This window comes from Parasteatoda tepidariorum, chromosome 1 (genome assembly GCF_982258835.1).
Source record: "Parasteatoda tepidariorum strain Cologne lab strain chromosome 1, Ptep-v5.0, whole genome shotgun sequence".
Taxonomy (NCBI): domain Eukaryota; kingdom Metazoa; phylum Arthropoda; class Arachnida; order Araneae; family Theridiidae; genus Parasteatoda; species Parasteatoda tepidariorum.
Window position 1 is genome coordinate 53,057,062 of NC_141755.1, and position 12,273 is coordinate 53,069,334.

Consider the following 12,273-nt stretch of genomic DNA (forward strand, 5'->3'; position numbering starts at 1 on the left):
GAAATATATATTTCTAATGAAAAGGCAGAAAATCAATACTTCGAATAAAATATAATTACATACCCTTTTAATAATCTTTTATTATTTCTTGATAAGCTTTGATTTGAAATGAGCTTTGATTCTGGAAATGAGCGCGCCATTTTCTGTTCTGTAGACGTCTGTAAGAAGGACAGGGAGGAGGCGTTACTCATTATGATTAGTATACTGCGCATGCTTGAAAACATGCCTGGAAGGGTCATCCTGTTTCCTGAGGATTCACAGGCATCCTCACGCTATACACTACCAATAAGTAATCAAATACATTGTTTGCAAGAATCTCAAAACACCATGATGCCAAATGGCTTTAAAATACAACTAAAACAGTAACCCGGAAATTTACTTTCAAGCAACAACCTCCAGCTATCTCTCAAGCCTCCACCCTAAACTGCATAAATAGAAATAGAAAGCTATAAGCTAAGGCAAAGAGCTCATCGCAGACGTTTACAATCAGATACATACCAACCAATTTAAACATTACAATCTTGCTTAAACTGAAGAAGATTTTCGCAACTTAATATATGTAAAGAAAAGTTTAATTATAATATTTTTGTTTTGTATTTTACTTGATTTGGATACCATACTGAAAACAAAAATTGATGGAATAATAAAATAACATTTTCTTCTTGCTGACAGTAAATAAAATTCCTGTTGTGTGAGTCCCTAAAATTAAAAAAGAAAAACGTGTTTTCTGTTCGATTCATGTAATTAATAAAGTATTTATGCCCTGTGTATTAAATGCTTCCTGGCAGAAGGAGATATTATTGAAAGCAATATCTTTCTGTGTTGACAATAACATTCTTATTTGTGACACATAGTTGCAATGATGTTTTAAGAGAAAAATATTTTCATAGAAATTTAATGTTTGCACTATGCTTGGAAGTTTCTAAGTGAATTTAATGATTGTTGTAATTAAAAAGTATGCAATAAGAAGTAATTTCATTTAAATGTTTTGTGTTTGTTATATCCGAACAATTTATTTAAGCAGGCCTGATAAATTAATCATGAAGAATGGAATTTGCAATAATCTAACTAACACTTTGGACGAACTTTTCCATGAAGTGCATTATTAAACAGTTGTAAATAGGTTTTAATTGCAGGTAATTAAACTCTCTCATACATTCATAAAGCACATGTGATTTGATATTTATATGCAAGTAATATAGATTATGATTTTCTTGTTGACACAGAGAAAATATTTTTTATATGCAGTTTGTGCAATTTTAAATTGTGAGATAAAATTAAATTTTCTTAACCCTCTCATATTTATGTTAATTTATAAAAGCATGCATTTATAGTCTATGATGAAACATTGATACAAAAATTAGCAATCTAATTCTTTTTTGAAATATATATATTTGTAATGTCAAATCTTTTGAATCAGCGAAAGTAAAAAAAAATATATATATAATGTCTGACTTAAAAATATATATTGTTCCATATTTTTGTACCATATTTGCCCATATATTGTAATATATATTGTACCATAGTTACCCATGTGCGTGTGAAATAAATTGCAAATGAAATCTAATTTGATAATTTCGTGTTCATAATAGTAAACAGCGTTACTGTTTATTTTTGTAAGAAGTTTTCCTAATAAAAATGACATTCATTTTGCAGTGTGTCTAAGAATACATCCATTCATAGTGTATTAAATTTAAAGGGATTTTCTACATAAAGAGGTTCATAGTTTCTGCAGTTTTTTGTGCAAAATAGAAATATTATTAAAGTTGGTGGAAAAATTTTTTTGCATTTCAATATAATTTAAATTGATCCTTTCAGTCACAGATGAACCTATTAATAAATCATGTTCTTGTTGTAAAGTGATCATATTTCTACAGTATTTTATTTTGCTTATTTAAAAAATTTAGTCAAAGTAAGTGAGTTGATACAACAGGATCATTTTAAATTATGTGTTATTGAAGGCCTCTTTGTGCTATTAAATGACTTTTGCAGTGAAAATTATTTTGAATTATTACCTTCATTTTAATCAATGGCTAATTATTTTTCTATTATCAAGTTATAGCTATTTTTTTCAAATAAGAAAGAAAAAGCAAGAATTTTAATTTGAATAGAGAATCTGTATTTTTTCTTACATTTATGCATTTCTTTTTTAATATCATTGCTAAGTGGATATAGTATGTCTTCATTTCTTGCAGCATATTTATGATTGTTATTCTAGAGATCTTATTCAACTACACACAATTTATCTACACTTGTGATTAAATTTTTTCTCAGAAAAGTAAACACATACTGTAAAAGTGTTTTTCATCCTGTAAGATAACCTTATTCTTGTGATATATGTAACTAGATTTTTTTCTAAAAGAAGTAGTCTCACGAAACACTGCAAATTTCATATTGGCGAGAAATCCTACTCTTGTAGAATAAGAAGAGTATAATAAGAGTTTTTCACAAAGAGATCTCACTAAGCACAACCGTGTTAATATGGATGAGAAGCCTTATTCTTGTAGTATATGTAATAAGAGTTTTTCAATAAAAGGTAATTTGACTCGACATAGTTGTGTTCATACAAGTGAGCAAGTTTATTCATGTACTATATGTAATAAGAGATTTTCAACTAGATCTAATTTAAATCAACATAGTCGTGTTCATACTGGTGAGAAACCTTATTCTTGTAGTGTATGTAATAAGAGTTTTACACAAAGAAGTAAATTGACTGAACACAGTCGTGTTCATACACGTGAGAAGCCTTATTCTTGTAGTATATGTTATAAGAGTTTTTCAATAGAAGGAAATTTGACTCGACATAGTCGTGTTCATACTGGTGAGAAACCTTTTTCTTGTAGTAAATGTAATAAGAGATTTTTAAGTAGATTTAATTTGATTCGACATAGTCGTGTTCATACTGGGGAGAAACCTTATTCTTGTAGTATATGTAATAAGAGTTTTTCACTAATGTGTCAACTGACTGAACACAGTTATATTCATACAAAAGAGAAGCTTTATTCTTGTAGTATATGTTGTAAGAGATTTTCAGCAAGAAGTAATTTGATTCGACATAGGCGTGTTCATACTGGGGAGAAACCTTATTCTTGTAGTAAATGTAATAAAAGATTTACAAGTAGTGCTTCTTTGACGCTACATTATCGTGTTCATACTGGTGAGAGACCTTATTCTTGCAGTGTATGCAATAAGAGTTTTACACAAAGAAGTAAATTGACTGAACACAGTCGTGTTCATACACGTGAGAAGCCTTATTCTTGTAGTATATGTTGTAAGAGATTTTCAATAAAAGGTCATTTGACTCGACATAGTCGTGTTCATACTGGCGAGTAACCCTTTTCTTGTAGTAAATGTAAGAAGAGATTTTCAGCCAGAAGTAGTTTGACTCTACATCATCGTTATCATACTGGTGAGAAACCTTATTCTTGTAATAGGAGTTTTTCTCATAGAAATAATCTATATAGGCACATTCGAGTTCATACCGGTGAGAAACCTTATTCTTGTAGTATATGTAATAGGAGTTTTTCTCAAAGAGAGAGTCTATCTATGCACATTCGAATTCATATTGGGGAGAAACCTTATTGTAGTATATGTAATAAAAGTTTTTCACAAATAGATTTGTCTAGACCCAATTGTGTTCATACCGGCGAGAAACCTTATTCTTGTAGTATATGTAATAAGAGTTTTTCACGAAAAGATGGACTGACTGAGCACAGTCGTGTTCATACAGGTGAGACGCCTTATTCTTGTAGTATATGTTATAAGAGATCTTCATCAAAACGCACTTCGACTCAACATAGTCGTGTTCATACTGGTGAGAAACCTTATTCTTGTAGTATATGTAAAAAGAGTTTTTCTCATAGAAATAATCTATTTAATCATATTCGAGTTCATACTGGCAAGAAACCTTATTCTTGTAGTATATGTAATAAGAGTTTTACACAAAGAATTCAATTGACTGAACACAGTGGTGTTCATGCAAGTGAGAAGCCTTATTCTTGTAGTATATGTTGTAAGAGATTTTCAATAAAAGGTAATTTGACTCGACATAATCGTGTTCATACAGGTGAGAAGCCTTATTCTTGTGATATATGTAATAAGAGACTTTCAGATAGAGGTAGTTTGACTCGACATAGTCATCTTCATACTGGGGAATAAACTTTATTCTTGTAGTATATGTTATAAGAGTTTTTCACAAATAGTTCTAAATAAGCTCATTGGTGTTCATACTGGTGAAAAACATATTTCATGTAATAAGAATTTTTCAAGGAAGGATTACCTAACTCTTCACATTCATGTTCACACTGTTTAGAAACCATATTCTTGTATACGAAAAAAAAGTTTTTTTTTTTAGTTTATGAGCACCCAACTTGTTATAGTTTTATTCATGCTGATTAAAAACTGCATTGTTATGATATGTGTCAAAAGGGTTTTTTTTTCTTCAAAAGACTGACTTTGATGTTTGTGTTTTGTTGTTTTTTTTAGTTTATGAGCACCCAACTTGTTATAGTTTTATTCATGCTGATTAAAAACTGCATTGTTATGATATGTGTCAAAAGGGTTTTTTTTCTTCAAAAGACTGACTTTGATGTTTGTGTTTCCACTGGTGAGAAACTTTTTTGTTGTACCATAACGTAATAAGAGTTTTTCTCAGAAATGTCATCAGAGTAAATAAAGTAATGTTCCTGCTAGTGACACAGCATATCTTTGAAGCAGTTTTTTTTAAATAATTGATCTGAATATTTACACTTATGTTCATACTAGTCTTGTAGCATTTGTAATAGTAAGTTTTTTTTAACAAGAGCTTGTCAACCTATTCATTGTTTTGTTGACCCTGCTGAGAAACCTAATTCTTGTTGCACTTGTCAAAAGAATCTTTGCAATCTCATACTGGTGCATTCATTTTTGCAGCATATGTAAAAAGTGACATAGACTCACTGAGGAAAAACTTTCTTCTTGCTTCCTTTATAAGTAAGAAATTTCACAGAAGTGTCATTAGACTTTACACAATTTAATGAAGCTGAAATGTTTTTTTCTTTTCAAATTTTATAATGCAGTTTTCATTGTGTTTTTCTGTTTCTATACTTATCTACTTGACGAAGGTTTATAAGCCTATTTTGAGCACACAAGCCTGAAAATTTATGTAATTGCAATAACCTATACTTATGTAATGCCCGTAAAATAAGCTCTAGTAATGAAAAGTTGTGGATTAAAATTAAAATGCATTCTTGTAAACACATCTTAGTAGAAGTTGTAGCCTTGGTTACTGGTTCTAAATTGTTTTTTATTCTCTCAGCATTAGAATCCTGAGTTGTTGGTAATATTAATAATAATAATAATAATAAAAAAAAAACAACTTAAATAGCACCTTGAATTAAAATTACATGCAAAATCCTTTGTTTAATGAATCAGGGTGGGCACCCATGTGGAAAACCTGGAATTATCAGGTAATTTTTTTATACTGGAAAAAACCTGGAAAAATCAGGGAAATTCGGATAAAAACCTGGAAAAGTCAGGGAATTTTAAAGAAAAGCTGGAATTTTTTTTCTTAATTTAAATTATTTTTCCATTCGCTATATCCACTTTATTTAGATGGAAATTTATTGTCAAACAGTTGAAATATCATCAACTTAGCAATACTTTGCTTGCATTAAAATTTTCACCATTATTATCCTGCTAAACTAGACTGCCATATGAAACTCTCCCATGTTGCTAAATGAATGGAGAAAACTTTGACCTCTTTGGAGATTATGGGACTACACAGTTTAAAAAAGGCAGAAATATTGGTGGAGGTAAAAGAAAGGGTTCGAATATTGGCTTCTGTTTATATAAGTAGTTTTTTTTATCTTCTACTCTGTGGGCTAAATTCATTTATTGTCAAATTTTGTTCCGATGCTTCGGGAGTATTTTTTATGTTAACGAAATGTTTAAATTTTTTTAACTTTATTAAATTCTCCAAAAAATAATTGGTTATAATTTTAATAATAGATTTTATCTTGCACTCTTTTTCTGAAAGCTTTTGTTCTCCCTTCCAATGAATTATTTTTTCTTAGCAAAGCCTACCAATCACTCATTTTCTTGAATCGTTAATGGAAAAATCATAACCATTGTTGCATCGAAGCTAATTTTCTGGATTTCATTTTAGCCTTTATAATATATTTTATTTAAAAAAAGCCTTTTTTACGAACCAACTAGATATAACATTAAATTTGACTGTTTTGTTGGTAAATATTTGATTTTTGATTCAAAATTCTTTTATTAATCACAATGTCGAAAGTTATTTAATTGAAAAATAATGTTTATAATGTTAAGATTAAAATTAAAGTAATTTTCAGTAATTATAATGGCTATCATTAACTTAAATTTATATCCGACTTAAAAAATAACACTGAAGTGAAAAAAGCTGATTTGACACTGACTTATGTTAATTTGATTTTATTATAATCAGTTTTTATAAAACAAATTGTTTTCGATAGGTTATGATGTGCTAAGTTTTTATTATAAAAATTTGAGGATTATAAACTTAGTTTATGTTTTATAAGATATTTTTTCTAAGAAATGTATGTTAAATTTTTACGTCCGACACCCTGTAATTTATTTCCGAGTTATAAAATCAAAATCAATTACCTAATCCAGTGTTTCCCAAACTTATGACTTTTGTGTACCCTTTCTAAATTTTTCGTAACGCTGAGTACCCCTAATAAAAAAATGAATGAATTTTTTACTATGAAAAATCGCACAAAAAGTAAAAATCACAACTGGCTGTTGACACCACTAATTATTAACTGTTAACTCTGCAAAAAATATCCAATAGAAAAATACGTAATCGTAAATTTTCATGGCTAGCTTTGTTTTTAAATAAATTTTTTTGTAATTTTCGTTTGTTGCAAGATATTTCGCATAAGAACGCGTACCCCTGCTAAACTGTTCCCGTACCCCTGGGGGTACGCGTACCACACTTTGGGAAACACTGACCTAATCTAAACTAAGAAACCGTGTAGTTAGATTGGAATTCTTTAAATATTCTAATTTCTAATAAGAAAAATAAAAACAAAACAAAAAAGAATAAAATTTAAAGAATTTTATCTTGTTTTCTTCTATAAAATATGCCACAAGAAATTTGACAATTTTGCCTTTGCGAATACTGAATGTCTCTTAAAGTAATATTGCTAATACAAAACAAACATTATTTAAACATATGACTAAATACTGGTTTAAAGGAAATTATATCAATGAATTTTATAAAGAGCTCTGTTTGGATAAAATGCATTATAAAATAGCTCTAAATTGAAATGTAAATAAATAAAAGAAATTATTGATGTAAAATCCTCTGCAATTATTTTCTTTTGTTTAATGAAAATACATTAAACAGTATTTTCCAAGCTTTTTTTGGGTCACTCTTTATTTACTATTTTGTGCAAAAACTACTAACTCTAAAAAAAAAATTTTTTTTTCTTTAAAAGCAATATATTTTACAAGCTAAACATATTATTTTTTCCACATCTGTTCAATGATATATTAAATAAATAATATTTTAAATAAAATACTTTATAATATTGACACTTTTTTTGTACCCACCTAAACTTCATAAGGAAAAAAAAACACGCTGACCTGGAAATTTTAAGATTTTTACTGGAAAAATCAGGGAAATTTGAAACCAGATTTGAGTGGCCACCCTGTGAATGTTTTGAAGTAAATTTGGTTTAATTGAAAGTATGAAACATATAGATAAAGTAATATTTGCTTCTTAAAATCAATTTCTTGTAAACTTTTTCTTCGTCATTTTATAAATCTTATAGTATTTATGTTACAGAAATATTACTGTACTGAATATTATGAATAATATTCAGTATAATATATGAATAGTATCATTACAGTTTTTTAAATTATTACTTAATATAAATTTTGTTAATCACATTTGAGCGTCTTGGATTGTGTAACTTATAAAAAAGAACGCAAAAGATAACTCAAACTGTTAAAAAATTGAAATTAGTTAATTACTCTTAAGGTTTTTTTTTTAACTCTAAAAACTGTATTTTGCCAATTTATTATACTAAATAATGAAATACGCAAATAATTTTAATGTGACATTTGTAATAACTTTCCAATTCATGGATATTCATGAAATAATTTTATTGTTGGATGTTTATATATGTAAGTGTGCAGGTTAGATATTTATTTACTATAGTCCTTTTCCTATAATGGTTCAGTGAAATTTAAATGTCCTGCACAAATTATTGTATTTTATTATTCTGTATATGGTATATGTTATTCTGTATAATGTATTATTCGGTTCGCATATAATGTATTATATGGTTAATAAAAACTGCACTTTATTTAATATTATACTTTGTATTATAACATAATGGTTGAAAAGAAATAAACTTTTGAAAATATTTCATAATTCAATGTTCTGTGAAATTAAACACATGTAATCTAAATACTATCTCCTTACCTGAAATTAGTGCAGCTTCTTTTAAAAAGTAAAATGTGTATACAATGGTGCGGTATTACAATAAACGATTCAAATTCAGCGACTTGCTCTGCTTGTGGATTGTTTATAATGCAGTAACACTGTATAGCGATTAAAAATAATTCTGATTCTTTTTTTGGGAGGTGGTGTACACCTTAAAAGAACTGCTCACCTTTGGGTTACCTACCTTAATTAAAATAATATTATTTATAAAGCATAAATAATTTTTGTATAAGTGATAGTAATAAAAGTAAAAATTTAGAATTAATGCAATGAATATGTTATTAAATTCTCTAAAAAGAGAGTTTCTCTCAATGCATTAAAATTCTAATGAACTTTTTAAATATTATAATAAAATACAGTAGGGAACCGATTATACCGGAACCATCAATATTTCGGATAACTGATTTTTCCGGTTTTCTGAATCGCTACAAAAAGCCGTTTTTTTTATAGTTAAACCCAACTAAAAAAAAATTGGAAATAATCTTAAAAAGAAGAAAAAACTATGAAATAATACACTAATGATTATTTCCAAAATGATGGTAAGGTAAACATCTTTCAAATAAGAACAAAAAATCCTTAAATCTTATTATGAAAAAAATTTTTTTTTTATTTTTATAATGGCGGGAAAACTAATCGAATTTTGTTCCGATTTTTTGGTTTTCTGATTTCCGGATAACGGGTTCTGTACTGTAATATATTATAAATCCCATATTGTATTCACCATTGCAAATAGCATACTAATTTTCCTATCAAATGCTCTTAATTATGAACACTCAAATTTTTTAGATAGTATACTAAAGATACTTATCAGCCGATGTTTTTAATACAGATGTCATTTTTTCATACCTAATAATAAAATAAGTTAATTATAATTCAGAAAATAAAACTAATAATTTTTTCTTGTGAATGCTTATTTGGGTCATTCTCACAAAAAGGTGATTTTTTAAGTCCCTTAGTAATAAATATTAGGAAATACAGCAGATTTCTTAAAATTTTTCTTCATCATTTTTCGTAAAGTTCTAATGAACAAATCATATGCATTTCTGCTAAATGTATTTAATATTTCATTCTTATTTTTTAATAAACATAACTTCAAAATCCCCCCCGTGGACGTCCCTACGTCTGTGACACAAAATAATTTTAATGGCTGTTAAACAATTTAAATGTTATTTTAATGATTTTTGTAGTTTTACCTAGTTAAATGTTTATAGTAACTTTTTATTTAACATTTTTATAAAATAAATGACTAGTAAACTTTGTCCATCAAAAATGAAATCTCCCTCAATGGACAATTAATATAGTTCGGTAAATATGCAATAAAGGGCAGCACATGAGAAATCCCTATAGGAAAGGTAACCATTCCATTTTCTAATGTTAACTATCAGTTGTTTTTGTTCTCTTTGGTGTCAGTTTTGGATTGTTGTGTTCAATTGGGGTTTGGCAAAGTTCTCATCATATACTCCGTGGGCATCATAAAGAAGGTAAGAGAAAATTATTTTATTTTTGATAGATGAATTTTAGATTGCAAAAATAGTATATTTAATAAAAAGAACTAGTTTTTGTCTCCTCCGTGGACATCTCCTCCGTGAAGTCCACGGAGGAGAAGACACAGTCAATGGAAGAGACAATGTGTTAGATAACCATAATACAATTTTAATTAAAAAACTATTTTCTTTTAATTGATATTTTTTAAAATGGAATAAATGTGGTAATTTGTTTGTATTTTTAAAGAAAATCAATTAAGTTTAACATTTTCTTATCGGAGAAGTAAATATTGGCAATTTTTCTAAATAATTTCTGTGATGTTTAAAATTTTTTTTCTCTTCAAATTTAAGAAAAAAAATGGCAAAACCAAAATGTAAAAAAAGAAAGCAATCAAATGTTCAAATGCCAAAGAGAAGGGAACAGAAAAACTTAATATGAGACAAGCTGGACAGAAATTGAAAGAAAACCTTATATTGTTTGAAGAAAGTAAAAAAAAAAAAAAAAAGAGCAAGGAACTTTAAAATCTGTATCAGAAATAGATTTAACCGAAAAATCGTGATTAAATGTACTTAAATTGATAGAGCAAGCCATTTGTGCTCAGGGAAATTAGAAACAATAACAAGAAGAAAAGAGAAAAAACAAAAACGTTATTTGGATGACAGTAATGTTCAACTTGCATAAAATGTTCACCCTCAACTTTCATGTGGAGTCTGAATTTTTATTTCAATAGTCTTTAAATAATCAATTACATAAAGTTTTATGAAACAAACTACTTTTAAAATTTAGGCTATTTTTTTAAAAATAAAACTTGTAAGTTTTCAAAAATACATGTTGGATCAGAGGATTTTTTTTCTTACATTTTTGATTTACTGATATTATAAGGTGATGTGTTAGTTCTTGTTATTTTATTGTTAAACATTAGTTTTTTAAGGAAATGATTAATTAAAAACAAACTCACTATCTGAAATTTACAAAAAATACATTAGCAGCATAAAAAGAAGTTGCTACGAAAATTTAATTCATTAAAAAAAATTAGCAAAGTAATATTTATTTTCTTAGATAACTTATCTTTAAACAAAATTTTCAATAAACTGAAAATGAAATACTAAGTACACATAAATTTTCTAGCTATAAGCTTACACATTTATTTTGGAAAAGACAGATAATATAAATTGAAAATCAAAATAACTTTTAATCGATTATATAGATATAAAAATTCGGAACTAGAGTCACTGAAATAGAGGATCCTTATTCGAACTTCCACTGCATGAGATTGCACTTAATTGCGATTCATGCTTGCCCAAACGGCTAATATTATATCTAATTTTTAAACCTACATATGTATGCTTAGGGCAATAGGATTTAATGCGAATGGCCCTTAAAGCCAAAGCAAATAATATGGCCCCTGTGAATTATCCATAAAATTAATAAATAAATACAGTAGGGAACTGATTATCAGGAGCAATCGGGACCATCGCTATTCCGGATAACTGATTTTTTCTGAATCGATACAAAAAGCCGTTTTTTTTATTGTTAAACCCAACTAAAAAAAAAATTTGGAAATAATCTTAAAACGAAGAAGTAATACACTAATGATTATTTCCAAAATGATGGTAAGGTAAACATCTTTCAAAATAGAAAGAAAAATCCTAAAATCTTATGAGGAAAAAAATTGTATCGAATTTCGTTCCGGTTTTCTGATTTCCGGATAACAGGTTCTGTACTGTATTAATAAAGTGGAAAGCTAGATAGCATTTTTAATCTGATTTAAAATATATTTTATAAATTAAGATGTTTAAAAACAACTGAGTTCTGAATTTTGCACAGTTAGGAATATAATTTTTAAAATAATCTTCAAGACATGTATGAATATTTTTGCAAAATATGAAATCATACTTTCATTCTTGTGATACCAGTTTCCATATTTTTCTTGCACTGACACTTTGTGATAAATATTTGGCATACTTACTTCATGAGGAACTTAAAAATAAGGGTGATTTACCACCGCTTTTTTATCTTTTAAAGAGCAAAATAAATTTATTGAAAATTATTTTTAGAAGATAATAAAGATTTAATAATCAAATGTTAACATCATCAATTAATCTAGTATTTTTTGCATTTAATTCTAAGAAGAATTTTTTTAATTTTACCACAATGAAATACGAAATAGCCTAAAAAAATATCACTTTGGAAAATTAAGAGGAATAATTTTTAAGCCTTTAATGTAAATATGTGTTGCTATAAGAAATGACACATAGTAGGCAAAAATATAGAATTTAATATATAAAATACAAATGTAATGCATAAATAAC

At 27.5% G+C, this 12,273-nt stretch overlaps 1 protein-coding gene across 1 annotated transcript; it reads left to right on the forward strand.

Annotated features, from left to right (window-relative positions):
- Positions 1-4,722, forward strand: LOC107443163 (uncharacterized). The gene has a single exon (XM_016056942.5). It carries the CDS (start codon positions 2,482-2,484, stop codon positions 3,331-3,333), a length of 852 nt encoding a protein of 283 aa, XP_015912428.3. The 5' UTR covers positions 1-2,481; the 3' UTR covers positions 3,334-4,722.
- The last annotated feature ends 7,551 nt before the right edge of the window (positions 4,723-12,273 follow it).